Genomic DNA, 17,585 nt, shown 5'->3' with positions numbered 1-17,585 from the left:
AATGAACGTGGCGAGGAGATGGATTAATGAGAACCACGCAGAGATGCTGAACAAACGATCAGTCATGGCAATTAGTTTATATTTATGTAAAGATTTTCCAAAGTATCTGAGTTTATCCTCTTGCGTTCCTGGACAAAATTACCTTTCCATACAACTTTGTCGATTATTCACCCAATTGGTGCGTTACCCCCCCCCCCAAAACCAAAAAAATCATATGAATTCTTACGTGTCAGTTTTATGGCTGGCCACTAGCTCGGGATCACAGTTTGCTGTCATACTAAGTATGGCCTGAAGGGTTTTTTTTTTAAAATGGCCAGAAGTACAAAAGCATAAAAAACAACGTACAAAATTGAGTGGGGCCCATCCGAGAACTCTATCATTGTAATTACATGAATGATTTTCTGCCGAAAAAGAAATTACATGAGTGATGCATCTTCCTTTTATTGCTTGAGCAATTGGACGGTGGCAGATTACTTTATATTCATATTCTTCAAGGCTTCAGTATAGAGTTTTTTTTTTTTCCTTTTAAGGGAAAAGAAGCTTGAAACGTAACGTGATTTTTAAACCTAAATATAAAGTGGAGCAAAATGATCATATCACCTTTCATCAAAGATGGAAATTTTGCGTTTATTGATGATTTTATGTGCACTCTAACCCACATATTGACGTAGGGATCACATTGCATTTTAATGAATGATTTTTTTATTTTTTTGAAAAGTGTGCGAGAGGGAGTGCAATCCTACGGATGCACAAAAACCAATTAGAATGTACAAGGAAACATCCAAATGGATGTCATTTTTCCTTTCAAGGGGACAAGTTGGTCATTTTAACCCCCCTATTTAGGTGTAGAGGCCACACTCCCACATAAAAAACAATTTCACTATTTTTTTTAGGGAAAAAAGTTACCTGCAAGACTATACAATTAGGGAGCGTTCTTTCTCTATTTTTTTCAGAAAAAAGAATACTACTTAGTCATGCGCTTCTTTGCCCTCATAGGCAGCAAAACGATCATATTGAGTACCTTAACGCATGTAGTCATTGGTCCCCACGTTGCTCTTTATATTATATGATTATGTTTTTATTTGGTTAAGGTATGGGTCATGCAACTGAGTTGCGTTTTTTTTAGGTAAAAAAAAAAACGCAATATTATTTTTGGAAAAATTAAACTTAAAAGTCTGATCCAATCTCTTAAGTATACGAGAGTAAAATATTGCCACACCCCTTAGTAAAGGTTGGAATCCCATTTCGAATTTTAGATCGATACATCGATCGGTATTCCGCTTGGCTCTGTGCTGCGTAGGGGCCACGATGGCTTTTAGATTTTTTTTCGTTTTATTCGTTTTTTAATTTTCTATTGAGTTGTATGGGTGCCTGCACGGACGACGAATCAAGGACACAGAATGTGTCGACTCGGTTCACGAGTTTTGCTGCAGTTGAGGCGTGGCTAGAACCCACCACTCTGTTATTTATATATAGAGAGAGGGTCATCTTCCTTTACTCTCTGTCCATCAAATCGAGTAAATCAAGCGACGGGGCAGTGTTTCTCCATTTGGCGGGACTGGTAGTCTTTAAATTATTTTTCAAACCCACAGCTTCACCTGTGAGTCAGAGAGAGAGGAGAGAGAGGGAGAGAGGTATTCTGATAGAATCGATCGCCGGATTCCGCCATGTCCGACACAGATGGAGACGATGCCCGTACTGACCTTCGCTGCGCTCGCAAAAACAGTACGTGGCAATGCTCTGAGCAGAGACTCAAGGGCAGAAAGTACTGCGACAAACATCGCCGATTTGAACCTCGTCGTAAAGCGAAGTCTTTTTCTGAAAACTCATCTGAAGAAGAAGAAGAAGAAGAAGAAAAAGAAGAAGAAGAAGACGGCGAAGAAGAATACGAAGAAGAAGACCAAGTTGAGGGAGTGAAGAACGCTGAAACTAGGGCCGGGTCGGTTAAGGCCGTAGAAGGGGAAGATAATGAGTTGCGTTGCGTTCAAATCGTCGGGAGAGGGCGTTGTAGGAAGCCGAGATTAGGGCAACAGATGTTCTGCATAGATCATTGCAAGTCTGGTCGTCAAACAAAAGGAGATGAGTCGAGGGTTAGGGTTTCAGAAGAGGAGGATGGTTTGTCTAGGGAAGAGCAAAACGACGAGGTTAAGTTGGACATTATACCTGAGGATGAGCTTCGTTGCAAGCGAAATGATGGGAAACACTGGCGGTGCAAGAACTGGAGAATCCAAAATAAAAGCCTCTGCCAAGAACATTATCTGATTGGTTTGCATAAGTATAGGGTTTCGGCTTCCAAAAAAGGGGAACGGAAGAAGAGGAAGGTAAATCGGAAGGAGAACGAGCGAAAGAATGAGGGTTCATCGATGAAGAGAAATCGACATGAAAGTTACATCGATGGTAAAGAAGAAGAAGAAACAGTAGAAGGAAAAGAAGAAGAAGAAGAAGAAGAAGAGGAGGAAGAAGAAGAAGAAGAAGAAGAAGAAGAAGAAGAAGAAGAAAGTGAGGAAGAGATTCGAAAAAAGAGGAAGAGGAAGAGGAAGAGGAAGAGAAAGGGGGTGAAGAAGAGTGAAGCTTCTGAAAAGTCTTACAGACCTAGAAAATATGGCAAGGTTGGAATCGAGTCTGAGAAGAAGATTTTGGCTCCTGAGAGGAAGGCTGATACGGTAAAGGTGAAGTTGGAGGTTTCGGAAAAAGAAGAGGAGGAGCTTGTTGGTGGGAGCAACTCAGATTCATTAGCTAGGGTTAAGAATGGAAGCGGAGAGGAGAACAATGCATGTCGAGGAGAGATTCAGTTAGAGAGGACGACAGGTTTGCGAGCAAGGAAGCAGGAGGTGCTGCAACCCGATGTAATGAAGAGTAAAAAGAGAAATAAGGATGTAAGCCAATTATCACCTGGTTGAAGTTTAAAAATTATTTGTTTTGTTATGAATTTGGTTTAAATTCTTGATTTCTTGGGAGGAACAGGGAATAGATGAGGAGTCCTCCATGTGCCATCAGTGCCAAAGGAATGATAAAGGAAGAGTTGTTCGCTGCAAGAATTGTAGAAGGAAACGATATTGTATCCCATGCATACAGAATTGGTTGATACTTATCTCCATCTTTTTTTTTTTCAATTTTTTTTTTATTCTCACTACTTGCAAATTACACTTTCCTGGGTTTCTATTTTCCGTTGTCTGCATCTTAATCTTTTCCATTTTTGAGCTCGCATCTTTATGCCTGATTAATTCAATTGTGCCTGAATTGGTTGTTGCTTGTAAAATGGAAATGGACTTTAGATTTCCTTATAATTGCTAGTGCATTTGTTCGTATTATTATTATGTACGCAATTGAATGGATTCATTATTTACAACGCTGGATGGTGCAGATGTCCTGTTCAGTGGACACAAATTTTCTTTAATTTTGTCCATAGTGAGATATGATAAGGGGATGTTAGGATCTTTGGAATCCCAACAGCCTAGGTCCTCTTTCTGTTACTCTGTGATTGTTGATTATGCGGTTCTATTGATAAGTAAATATGTGATTTTTTTCTACAGCGAGATATGATAAGGAAATGCTTGGGTTCTTACTTGGTTGGTTTACTTGGTTGTAGTGATGAAAATGTGGCCGTTAAAGCCTTTTCTCACTAATGGATCTGCTACATGGGTCGATAACAATATTTTTAGAATCCGTGCTAAAGGTTTGGTTATGTATTTTTATGGTGCCGGCTGCCTACTTGTCAGTTGACACACTGATTCTTCTTCTTTATCATGCTTGGAGCTGGCAGTGTATCACCGGCAGAGCTCTGGAAGTCAAAGCTATTAGAGAATAAATATAGATTAAATAATAGGAAAATGATTGTTAACCTTCTGGACTGTTTTGTATTTGTACTTGGAGTCTTCAAACTTTGTAGGAATGTTGGAATAAATTAGCTGAATGAGGTCAGAGTAATGTAGTGATAAATTTGAAAGAATCAAAACGATAGCCAGTTGACAAAGATCTATCCTCAAAGGATGGTCCAAATGCAAATAATGAAGACTAGGAATGAAATAAGATAGCAACGATGGAGGAAAAACAAAATAATAACTCTGAGGGGTAAAACAGTAATTTTTAGCCCAAAATTAGGGTAATAAAGCACAACAATCTTTGGTTTCACGAGTTAACTTGAATCAACATATGGAAGCAAAACAATAGCTATTTGAACACAAAACAATTACTTTTTCCAGATATTGAGAAGGGAAGGGCAGAATTGGTATTTTGTAAATATATCAAGATCAAGCCACCAGAAAGAGGCTAGATTTGAATCAATCTTCTAATTAGGGCTTTTGAATGATTGGTCAAAATTTGAGTTCGATCGGATGGCTGAATTACTTAATCTGAAAAAAGTGTGACATCCAACTTTCTAGAAAGACTTGAAGAAATTTAAGGAAAACTTGAAGAACAATACTTACTTGCTGGTGGATGAAGAAGATGATGAAAGAACAAATAAGTAAAGAAGAAGGATTGAGATGGGATAGATGTGGGTGGGATGGCTAGTGGGATGGCTATCTTAGCCAGGGCCTCTCACCCATAACTATTTCAACTATTGAAGAGTTATTTCTCAGAACTTTGGTAGCATAAAGTTGCAATTTCATTAATAAATTTGTGTTCAGTGTTGTAGCCCCGTACAAACTTATATTGAAGATTCAAAACTAACTCAAAGACTAAAAAGAAAAAAAATAATCCTTAACTAATGGAGAAACCTAAATTGGCTTGGTAATTGAAATAACAAAGAAAATTGAGTCAACATAACTAAGCAGCTTAGCTTAGGACTTAAGCTATTTGGCTACCAAATAAGAACATAATGGGACTCAGAAGAACCTCAGATGTCAATTGGATGCTACCCTTAAATTCATCGGGAAAATTTTATCCAAGCAGAAAAGTATCTTGGGTCTCCTGGGTCTTCTCTTCTCTCCTCCGTCCGTGTCCCTCTGGACCGCGCCATGAGGATCAATTCCTCTGGGGTTTGGCGGCAAATACTTAACCTCCGGCCCTCTGCCCGTAGAGCTATTAAGACTTCCATCTCCGATGGCCTCTCCACTTCCCTTTGGCTGGATAACTGGCACCCTTTTGGTGTCCTTCTTTCTGTCATTGGCACCAGAGTGGTCTAATCCTTGGGTCTCCCTAAATCCTCTTTTGTTGCTTCCATCATTTCCTTTCGTTCTTGGTCCCCACTCCCCTCCTCCTAGCCTAGGGCTCATGATAAAATCCTTTGGTCCCCCTCTCCTTCGGGTGCCTTCACCTCTTCCTCTGTCTGGAACTTCATTTGCTCACCTCATCCCCTTGTCCTCTGGCATAAAGTTGTTTGGTTTAAATGCCACATCCTCAGGCTTAGCTTTATCGCTTGGAGAGCTCTAATATCCTTCCAAACCTCTCCTTCCTCCGTTTCTGCTACATTCTTGTGCCTTCTTCCTCTTGTTGCCTCTGTTGGAATGGCTATGAGGACTTTGATCACCTTTTCTTCTCTTACCCTTTTCCTCGTCGGTTTGGAAACGAGTCCTTTCTTGGTGTTGACCAGGTAGGAGAAACCCTTTGCCCCTCTCTAGGGAATGGATTTGGATGGATATGACATTTGGTGGATCCTCCTGTGATTTGGCTGGGAAGCTTGCCTTCTATGCGACGATCAATCACTTGTGGATGGAGCGCAACCTCCGAAGATGGACCTCAAATTCTTGATCTTTTGATACAATTTGGAAGGGCATCTTCTTTGATGTTGGCACTAAGCTCCTTTTTCCCCTTTAGATCTGTTCGTGACTCCCCTAGGAATATGCTCATTGTTGTCTCCTAGAGTCTCGCCCCTTGGGACTTATTGCCGCCTTTTAGGTTTTTGTGTTTTGTGTTTTGTGTTTTTTCCTTTTTTGCCTTCGTGTTGTATATTCTGCCTTGTTTTTCTTCTTAGTAATGGGTTTAATATTCACATAAAAAAAAGAACATAATTGGACTCATAATAGGACTCCTCGAAGACACTTAAGGCTGTAACATGGAGTTGGACCAAACAAAACAACCGAAACATATCAAGACTAGGTGTCTAGGACAAACTAAACTAATGAAGTAAATCTTGTTTTCCTGCTTTCTACCCATTTTAGGCTCATTAAAATGGCCTATTATAAAGAAAACCCATGGGATCAAAGGTCCAACACCTACATAACCCATCCCAAGGCTTATTTCCAATAAACTAAACCCTTTAAGTGACTTATCGGCATCATAGAGTGCTTCAAACAGTAGTTCTAGATGTCGAAGTTTCGAACTGAAATTTCCCAGTTTTGAGCTGGGTTTAAACAAAACAATGGGTTGAATTAAAAATGTTATTGGCTTTTTGATGATATTTTCAACATTTTGGTAGTTTCGATCAATTTCAACCTATTTTGACCAGCCCAGTTTTGACCAGCCCATGACATGTTGAATTTTGCCCCAAAAGTACCTGGTTCGGAGCATGTTTCACAATGTTTTTTCCTATATCTCGGTTTTGCGTTGGGTTTGAAACCTGCCTCGAGATCAAAATTCTTATCCTTGCTTCAAACGATAGATATATATCTGAGGAAGAGATTCGACCTGATGTGACCATTGTCTCCATAAAGGGTGCCCATTCCCCTAATACGATTGAACTTTCTCCTGAAGGGTCCCTAGTCCAGCTTTTAGGGTTCTGCATATGGGAAGGATCCTTGAAACCTACCCTTTTCCACATCCTTGAGACTCTCATCTCAGTCTTGCTGGGTGGTAAAGATGCAATGGTGGCTTAAACCTGGCCGTATCTTGCCTCATCAAGGGGCATGCCCCAACCTTGTTGGGCCTCGCCTGGTTTAGGTGTCATGCATCATGTGTTCTTTTTCAAGCGGGTTGACTTCAGCATGGTTGTAATAACACCTAGGTGACCCAAGGCATTTGGAGGGGCCTAGACGCAAGGCGACCAAAGCTACCATGGGGTTAAAAGTGCGTGCCTAGGAGACCATGGCACTTGTATGCCTAGTCATCGCCTTCACAACTATGGGCTTCGGTTTAGTAATATTTAGTAGGGTCAGTTTCTTGTACATGGTGAATCAGATTGAGGACACTGGTGCAATTGTTGAATTAGGTGGTAACACAATGAAGGGCACCGGCTACTTTAAATACTATTCTTAATAGGTGGAAGGATTTGTTTAATTTTACTTGTTGGAGGAGTGCTATAGAGTTTACATCCATGGAGAAGAATTATAAGAAAGTATTGGAGGAATTGAATGAGAAAGTAGAACCATCTTAAAGGTGCTGCAATCATAGTTTTCACGGCGTCTAGGTGATCCAAGGTGTTGGAGGGGGCTTGGACGCAAGGTGGCATCAACAAGGCAACCAAGGCATCCCAGGCGCTTGCTTAGGCGACCGAGGTGTCCAAGGAGAACAAGGTGCTTGGACGCCTAGGCCACACCTTGACAACTATGTCGTGATGAGTTCTGGCAAATCGAAATAAATTTTAAGAACAAAAATAGCCACATGATAGAACCACAGTAAACTAGCTTAAGTAGCTAAAGGGTAAGGAAAATAGAAGGGTGGGTATCGTCTTATCCCCTGCCAGCTGATGGGGCTGAAATTCTGGTTTGAAGTTTGGCCCAATCCTGCTGGTCTGGCGTCTAAAATATCACAAAGATCTAATGGTTAGATAGGAAGTAATGGGTGTGGACAGAAATTGGAAGTTACATGAAAGCAAAAAAATAGCATGTTGCTAAAACTTGTGGACCTCCAAAGTTACCAGATATGATGCTGCTGCGGTTCTGGACAGATAGAGTCCTATTAGGGAGTAACCATCATTTAGAAAATTGGGTTCAATCTGATGGTCAGATGGGCTGAATCTTTAGGAGAAGACTGAGAACACAAGTGAACAGAAGTGATATGCAGGAACAGAAACTTGGGAAGAAGATTTGTGGATCATAGAGAGAATAGATCTGAAACAGCACAATAAAGATATTGGACACTAGGAAGGTGGAATCAGACTCACGAGAAGATGGATTCAGTTACCCTTTTAGACTTCCACACACTCACTTGTAGCTGCTGAAACTGAGAACAGGATGGAGAGAAGAAAGAAGAAAGAGGGGATAATGACTGGCTTCAGCACCACCTAGGGTTGCTGCTGATTCCCAGCATTCATCTCACATAGAGAACGCAAGTTTCTTCAATAGCCAAAATCGCGCGAGGGTCTACCTTCTCTGCTATTTATAAAGTCCAGCATAAGACGTTACATAACTGAGCACTCTATGCATGGAATCTCCTAAGATGCTATTACAATCATAGAAAATCTACTTCCTAAAAAGGAAAACTGAAACAGAAACTCCTACTTAGTAAAGACTTGGTAGATAAGAATGGTTACAAAATAGATAGATCTTTTACTATGAAGCAATCCAACAATATTTTGTAGAACAGCTCTCCCTGACTTGAGAAATTTCGTCCCCGACGAATGGATGGACATATAGATCTCATATAAATTAGGGTTGTAAAGGTTTGAGAACCAGAATCAAAGAAGAAGAAACAAGAGAGACAAAGAGATTGGTGTAACTTGGGAGTCACAACCTTGTCGTTGGGACTTCCCCTTTCATTCAATATACAGACTATATATTACATAGTTATATCCCAGATAGGAAAGTAGAAGACATAATAAAAAAGGGAAACTAACTAATATAGCTAACAACTACCTAAACCCAATATGGAACTAACAAAGAAATGCTAGTATCAAATATAATCCCACAGTATGGAGGTCTATGTTCTCCCAGAGCCCTCCTACCGACAATGCTCTCATATGCTTTCATATACTTTAACACTCCCTCAAGCTGGAGTATACATATAACAAAAGAAAGCTCCAACTTGGACCAGCAAGAACTTCAACGAACACAAAGATTACTACAATCAACCATCATAAAGCCATCAGTAACACCAAAAGCGATGAAATTTCTTCCAAAAAGGGCACTCCAATACCAACAAAAGCCTTTCAAAGAAGGCACTCCAATACCAATGAAAGCCCTTCCGAAGGAAGGCACTCCAACATCAACGAAAACCCTTTCCAAAAAAGGCATTCCAACAGTAACGGAAGTCCTTCCCAGAGAAGGCTCTGCAATAAAACGGTAGCTCCCAATAGCTACAGCAAAAGCACTCATGAGCCTCTAACAAAGATCTCCCTAAACAATTGTCTCACAAAAAGTTCCACAAATAAATAGGCAGCACTAGGTTGTTGGGGACCAAACAACATTTGGTCGTTGAATATACCAAACAGTATCAGGTCGTTGAATATACCATCTGCCTTGAAGCTGTCAGAACAGAATCAGTTTTGGAAGTAAGACCTAATCTCAGGATAAAAGGAGGCTTGGGAGCCAAAACGTGAGGGATTTGATTCCGCATGTAAGAATTCCTTTCATCCTAAACTTCAAGCTCGATCAATTTCAACTGACTCCAGCAACATAAATCATTAGAAAACCAAGGCAGAATGACCGCATTAGAAAAAGGGTAGCCGAACACAAGACATTATCTCCTCCTTCAGAAAATTGACAAGGGAAACAATATTGAAAATTCTAAAGCAACACCAGATATATTGATTTATCAGAAACATCAGTTTCTCAAATGATAAGAACCCCAGAATTATTCAATCAACAAAAGTAGTGTTATGATGTTCAACAAGAGCAACAGAGTATGGCAGCAGCTTGTGGGAGCAAATCGATCCCAGATAAGAAACCTTTTTTTCTTCTTTCAGCAATAGTAGACAAAGGCATAACACTTTTTCTTCGTCGTCTTCTTCTTCTTCTTCATGGCTCTGATACCATGTAAAGGTTTGAGAACCAGAATCAAAGAAGAAGAAATAAGAGAGACAAAGAGATTGGTGTAACTTGGGAGTCACAACCGTGTCATTGGGACTTCCCCTTTCATTCAATATCCAGACTATCTATTACATAGTCATAACCCAAATAGGTAAGTAGAAGACATAATAAAAAATGGAAACAGACTAATATAGCTATCAACTACCTAAACCCAATATGAAACTAACAAACAAATGCTTGTATCAAATATAATCTCATGGTATGGAGGTCTATGTTCACCCATAGCCCTCCAACCGACACAAGCTCTCATATGCTCTAACAACGGTCAAGCTGTTTGAAATCATCATCTTGGATCCAAGTAGCATTTGTTGATGCTGATCAAAGCCTGAGAAGAAGAGGACCGAGAAGCAACTTCAGAAAAACAGAGTTTTTACTGTTCACAAGTTGCTGTTCACGTGAACAGTACCCATGTGAACAGTAACCAATATGGGTCCCACTGCCAGCTCGTAATGTGGAGAGATTAAAGAATAATCAGGGAAGATTATTGCCAGTTAATTGGGGAAGTTATTAGTCATCGACCAGCCTTATATGGAGGGGATGTTTTGAAGATCTTGTGGGTCCCATGGACAAAATGTAGAGAAGAGTAAAGAAGATTTGACAGCTTGTTTTATTGCTATTTTTCTAGGGAGTTTTCTTCCTTGCGTGGGGGATTTTATTAACTAGAGATTACTTTCCAATTTTAATTAGATTTGCTCTTATGTAATTGAAGTTTCTAATTTTAGGACTTCTTATTTTTTAGTCAATTAATTTCTAATTTAGGACAGGAGGGAATTTCTTTCCACACAAGAAAGAAGCCCCAATTGGTGTAATCAATTGGCATTATAAATAAAGGAAGTAGGCTGATCTACATCCCATGATTGGATATGAAAAAAAAAAAAAAGAAGTTTTCTGCGGGAAAACTGTGAGATGCAATGCTGTGAGAAACAGCTTGGGTGAGATGCCTAAGGGAAGAGAGATGCTTGACTCATCCTATCCCCCATCCCCATCTTTCTTTTTCTCTTCTACTTTTTCTGTTTATTTCTTTTATCTGTAATTTCTGTTACTAGTTTCCTGCAACATCAAATCTGAACTTCTAGAAAGCGAGTTTCTTGGAGATTCTATCAGCTATTGGAATATCTATCTTACTGAAGGGTTGGCTCTTGTCTTAATCAGCTCCTACATTATTCGTCCTTGGACGTCTTTTCCACTTGACTAAGAATCAATGGTAGCCTCTGCCATATCTTGTCATAGTGTAGTTATCGTCCAACACTTCCTTAATCTGGTCCTCAATTGGTTGTGTCATTTGGGGCAACCTCAACATGTGATTAGAATCTTGTTCATCTGAGTGATGTCCCAAATAGATGGTCAAGTCATCCACATTGAACAAATCACATACGTCCATGTTTCCAGGTAACTGTAGCACATAAGCGTTAAGCCCGTACTCGCTTGGGGACCTTATATAGATTCATACGTCGGGGGTGAAGTTTTGTGTTTGCCACTGGGGGAAACCTCTCCTGGGTAATATGTGCAGTCACCACGTCACCTGGTTTAAATTCCACATATATTGATGACGGTCGGTTGCTAGGCTATCCGTCTATGTACATCTGCATGTATCTTGTGATATGACATTGGATTTTGTCCACATCAATGCTGTTACGTGCATGTGCCGTCGGAAGTGGTACTAAATCAGTGGGCTACTTTGATGCAGGTGCACAGCCTTGGACCTATCCAAACCCATCTTGGTATCCTAACAGAGATGAACCACATCCATATTTGAGTCTTGGTCTCATATGATTTTAAGAATTTTTATTAATTTAGGAATATTGTGGGAATCTTTTATTTTTAGTCTTTTATTTCCAAAGTGGTAGCATACTTAGGAGTAGAATCAGTGTATGATGTTTCCTTTTTGAACTTGTTTCCTTCTAGCACTTATTTCCTTTTTAGAGTCTACGCAGGAGTTTGATTTTCTCTCTAAGTACTTCCTTATAACCGATTGAGAAGACAGAATAGATGATGAATTGAGTTTGGTTTGAGTGTGCCTGTGTGCCTGTGTGCCATTCTCATCCCCCCTACTACTCTGATCTTCCCCTTCTTTTCTAAGGGCTCTCCATCACACTTGGGCTGGATCCCAGGAACAATCTTGAATTGTGTGCGGCTAGGTGTTCTGTTCATAAAACTGTTGTAGGAAAATTCTGTTATATCCGAAATAGAAGGCCTGACTCTTTTCATTATCCTGAACCATAATTATCAAGGCGTAGCCTAGGCGACGAGGCGGCTCAGCCTGGACTGGTGCCTTGGTTGCCTAGGCATAGCCTTGTTGGTGTTGCCTTGGGTTGCCTTACCCCTTGATAACCTTGTCTAGAATAACACGCCGTAGCAAATTTCCCAATCTTCAATTGTCTACATCAGTTTGTCCCCCAGTCTGGATGATGGGCTGTGGAAAATAAAAGCTTTCCTTTTCATCCACAACGTCTTCCAAAAATAACTCATCTTTGATGATGGTAGAGGCTATGTGATTTTCATCAAAGGTCTTCTGACATGGAATGTAGTATGTCATCTTTGAAAAAAAATTGACCACCACTAATATCGAGTCATGTTCTCAAGTAGTCGGCAACCTGAGTACAAATTAATGTGAGGCTAGCACACGAAGTACCTAACCCCAGGCAGGATCTTGTACATGATCAAATCGGGTTTATGAATCACAGTTATATTCATAATCGGGTCCTTAATCTGGGCACAGAATTTAAGATCAATCAAAGAACCAGAGCCAGACCTTGGATCAGCATCAAACCCCAATCGAGTGGCAGGTTTTGAATGCTGATTCAGTTTCAAAATACCAGCATCAATGGATGATTAAATACCCAGATTGTGGTAACTGAAACTCCAGCAGAATTCGCCAGAAACATAGAATTGCAAGCAATATTTGATGATGTTCAATCAGCAGCACACAATGCTTCACATGCATTCTATCACCAATCGATTGCAGGATCAGTACTTGAATACAAGTTTGAATGGTCTCAACAGATCAGCAAATCTTGAAATCAACTTGATACACTAAAAAATCGACCAAAGAAACAGAAAACAGAAAACAGGGAAGAGAGAAGATAGAAGATTGTGATAGGAATGATAGGATAACTGGATTGACCGATTGAGTCTCTCACTCTCTTCGGGCTTCTCACCTAGGGGTGCACAAGGGCCGGGTTTGGCCGGGTTTTGAAAACTCTAACCCAACCCTGCATCACACTAATTGGGCCTGGGCCCGGCCCATCCCTGCCAGGGAATGAAAAAAATCAACACTAACCCGCCCTAAGACTGACCTTAATTAGCCCTGACTAGAGAAGAGGTGATTGGACGCAATGCAAAAAAGGAAAGTTTTTAATTGACCAAGCCGCATGCTGCAATGCAATAGGATGTGGTTAACAGGTCAATATCCGTGGTTGAGGTTTAAAAGGAGAAATTTTAATCCTAACAAAACCTACTTTAATCCGATATGGCGGGCGACATATTATATATACTATAATAATATGTAAAAAAGAATCGATAAATATGTATTAAACGGATTATATAAATTATAAATTATATTATATAAACCAGGGTCAAAGTCAAGGTTGGATTGGGCCTTGCCAGGGTGGGCCTAGGCCTCAACCCTGGCTCAGCCCAACTCGGACCCAGGGTTTGTGTTTTTCAACCCTAACCTGCCCTTAGGGTTAGAAATCTTAGCCAGGGCTTGTTCGGGCTTAGGGGGGGCCAGGTGGGTTTGGGTCATCAAGGCCAAATGTGCACCCCTAGTCTCACCCTCTCAGGGTATTCAACTTCTCAATTAAATCCTACGAATTTCATGAAGAAAACTTCAAATATTCATTAGCTCAATTGTCTCTAGCTAGTGGCTTTTGCACTTAAGAGCTGGGTCAGGGTCTGAAAGAGCTTCCCTTGTAGTCGTCACCTTGTTCTTAACAGATCAGATCGGGCGTTCATAATATGGATTAAAAGGATTCGAACCTTTGGATGCCATTACCAGAAACAGATGCCTTTCCGCTTGGTTATACTCCATACAGTCGGTCCCTAGGGTAAGGGGGAAGGGAGAAGTAGGGCTTGTATATTTAAATAAAACTCAAGAAAAGTCCTAATCTATTTAGGAAAACACATACAAATCCCAATGGAAACCTATCTAATAAAACTAATTATAACAGTTGTAGGAGTCCTCCACGTATTGGCAATTGAGTCTTCAATTTGTATTGACTAGCTGGACGTGGGGCCCACTTTATCACGAAATATCCTACTAATTGAGCTGATCGATATTTGTTCAATAATGGAAAATAATTCCTTCATGATAGGCTGGCTGATAGCTCACTTTGGGGCATAAATCAATGGGTTTGAATAAACATTGAATTTGGACCGGGTACATGCCAGTCGATCTGTATCAGAAGTCCATGCTTTTATACTGTCAAGGTGTGTGGGGAACTGGTAGAGGAGAGTACAAACCATTGTATGAATGTGTCGTGTTTAGAACATTAGGATCCTGTAACTAGACCAAGACAAAGGGAAGGAGAGAAGAGAAAAAGAAGAGAAAGAGGAGCAACAACCAAAGTTGTGGGAGGCTGTGGCTAGATGGAATAGCTACCTGCACGCCCGTCCCCCTCTATTTATAATATCCCAACCATAAAAATAATATGGGGACTAAAATACTCCTGTGTTCTGCGCACCAAACCCTATAGATAAATCAAAAACCAATATGACCAAATACCCCTAGAAACTCAACACTCCCCCTCAAGCTGGAACATATACATCACCTATGCTCAACTTGTTATAAGTGTGAAAACTAGGAGGAAACACATACTTGGTAAACGTGTCAGCGAACTAATCTGTAGAGGAGACGAGAGAAGTCTCTACAAGCTTCTTTAAAAGCTCATCCTGAACAAAGTGACAATCCACTTCAATGTGCTTGGTTCTCTGGTGGAAGACTTGATTACTTGCAATATAGACAATTGCTTGGTTATCACAATACATCTTTGTAGGTGTAGTTATAGAGAAACCCATCTCTACTAGCAATGAACGAATCCACATCAATTCGGTAGTAGTATGAGCCGTGGTTCAAAACTCTACCTAAGCACTAGACTTGGCAATGATTGTTTGTTTCTCACTACGCCATGTGACCAGGTTGCCTCCAACAAAGGTACAATATCCTGCATTAGAACTACAATTTCTAGTAGAGCCTCCCCAATTAGCATCAGAGAAAGCAACCAACTACATAAATTGATTAAGGACTCCAACTGCAAAAGAAATGTCCTGGTCTGGTGACAGTGAGATTATAGTTTCCCAATCAAACTTTTGTACTAGTGCACATCTTTGAGAGGTTAACCATCATCAACTCTAAAGTTCTGATAAGGATCAATAGGAATGTCCACTTGCTTTGATGCTAGCATATCAGTATATATTTAGGACATACTTTCTTTAAGATAAGCTGATTCATTTTTTGCTTCTCACAACCTCAATGCGAAGAAAATAGTGAAGTTGACCTAAATCCTTGGCCTGAAATACTGCTGTAATTATTCCTTTACCCTAGTAATACCAATGATATCATTGCTAGAGATGATAATATCATCCACATAAACGATTAAGACAATTAACTAACCTTGTCGGCGATGCACCAAAACGGAGTGGTCAGAATAACATTGAGAAAATCGTCAGGTAGTAGCAATAGCATTGAACTCCTCAAACCATGCCCTAGGAGACTGTTTAAAACCATAAATAGTTCTATGTAATCTGTATACACGACTACTAGTCTGCCCCTGAGCAACATATCCTTGAGGTTGCTCTAAATACACCTCTCAAACCTCCATAAAGATTGCCTTTTTAATGTCTAACTGAAATAAAGGCAAATTAAAACTGACAGTGAGTGAAATAGGTAGACAAACTGAATTTAACATGGCAACAGGTGAAATTGTCTCAAAATAATCAGTTCTATAAGTTTGAGTGTACCCTATCTTAACCAGACTGTCTTATAGCCTCTCAATCGAGCCGTTAGGGGGGTACTTAATGGTGTACATCCAACAACACTTTACTGGGTCCTTATTAGTAGGCAAACCTACCAAGCTGTAGGTGTTATGGGCCAAAAGAGCATCAATTTCTACATCCTTGCCAGCTTTCCATCTAGGAAGACGGAGAGCTTCATAATAATGTTTGGGAATGGTATTAATAGATAGAGATAATGCAAAACCATGAATGGATGAGGGAAGATTAGATAAACAAACAAACTGATCGATATAGTATACAACCAGGGACTTTATGCAGGGTGATTGGAAAGTCATCAGTGAAATATAAACTTGGAGCTCCACCAGAAGAAGACAGTGGTATAGGTTGTGAACCATCCGGAGCAGGAGACGCCTCATTTGGTTGCACCGACTTGTCCTGTCGCTGATATACTTGTTTATTGCCAAAAAAAAAGGGAACTAAGGAGGAAGTAGGAGTAGTAGTAGTCCACTTGTCCCCAGAGGGAGAGATTTGGGAGGAAAAGAAGGGAGTTCCTATTAAAAGGATACATTAGCACCAACAAATTATTTCTGGGTAATTAGATCAACATTTGTAGCCTTTTTGAGTACGAGAGTAACCAAAAAAACTGAAGTTTAAGATCTTGATCTCGCCCTTAAGCTCATTAAAATAAAAAAGATAGATCTGGCGAGATATCGCCGAGATCTTGTATTTTTTCTCGGTTGATTCGGTGGTTGGTCTCAGTGGTCATATGGTCTTTGTAGCCCTTGTAACTTGTCATTTACCCTATTTTAGGCCTTCTTAATATAGTGAAAACATCAGTTTTGTAAAAATCAAACCCAAAATGGTACTTTTACATCGTAATGTATGTAAGTATTCTTTGGTCCCTTCACCCTAGGCTATTCCAGAATAAAAATAAACAACTATTGACCTTGTTTCTATGGGAAAATGGTTTTGAGAAGTTTTTTTTACTAAACTGCTCTTGAGAAGAAATGGATATCCAAAGGTTGATGCGGTGATAATCTCTAATCTCCAAGTGCTGAAGTTGTTAAACTAAACTGTAGAGAAGTTTGGCAAGAAAATCTACCAAAAATTCAATTTTTTCTTCACAACAGGGCGAGATAAGCGAGATGTCCAGTTGGGTCGAGTTGAGGGTTGAAATTATGTATATGTTCCATGTGATTTGGTCTCGAAACAAGTCGAGACTGAGATATTCTCTGAGATCATGACCGAGATATTGCATTTTTTAGATATCGCCTTTCATTTCGTATTGCCATCTGCAAATAGTGAGATAATAGTGAGATCTCACTGAGTTTTTAAACCATGAGAAAAACACACTTGGTGGACTAAGGAGAGAACTTATCAGAATGAGAATGCAACATTTGAACAGAGGACACATAACCAAACACACGAGGCGGTAAAGAAAAAGAGGGTAAGCTAGGAAAAATAACAGGAAACAGGGATTTATCGGCATGAAGGGTAGATAGCGTGCGACTAATCAAGTAGCAAGTAGTTAAAGCCCCATCACACCAAAACTTCTTTGGAACATGCATATGTAACATAGTAGCTCAAGTTACCTAACAAATTTGTATTTTCGTGTTCCTCCGCCTCATTTTGTTGTGGAGTGTACGAACGACTAGTATGGTGAATAATACTATGAGTATGTTCAAAAATCAGAAATTTCATTTTGAACATGTAAAGAGAAGAGAGAAAGTGAGAAGAGTGAGCGACGATGGTGGAACTCGAGAGTCTCAATCGATGAGATTGGGGTAT

At 40.0% G+C, this 17,585-nt stretch overlaps 1 protein-coding gene across 5 annotated transcripts in view; it reads left to right on the top strand.

The window, feature by feature from the left end:
• Positions 1-1,483: 1,483 nt before the first annotated feature.
• The window catches only part of LOC122078741 (lysine-specific demethylase JMJ25-like), a 77,147-nt gene continuing 61,045 nt past the window's right edge, over positions 1,484-17,585 (top strand). For 2 of the 5 annotated variants that reach the window (XM_042644851.1, XM_042644850.1), the window contains exons 1-2: positions 1,484-2,876; positions 2,965-3,080. In XM_042644851.1, coding sequence (XP_042500785.1) covers positions 1,668-2,876; positions 2,965-3,080 — 1,325 coding nt within the window. In that variant the 5' untranslated portion in view covers positions 1,484-1,667. The remainder of the gene's footprint in view (positions 2,877-2,964; positions 3,081-17,585) is intronic. The other 3 variants (XM_042644848.1, XM_042644847.1, XM_042644849.1) reach the window with 3 other exon arrangements.

Source organism: Macadamia integrifolia, chromosome 5, assembly GCF_013358625.1.
Source record: "Macadamia integrifolia cultivar HAES 741 chromosome 5, SCU_Mint_v3, whole genome shotgun sequence".
NCBI lineage: Eukaryota > Viridiplantae > Streptophyta > Magnoliopsida > Proteales > Proteaceae > Macadamia > Macadamia integrifolia.
Note: the sequence above shows the minus strand (reverse complement) of the source record. Positions and strands in the feature narration are given on the sequence as shown.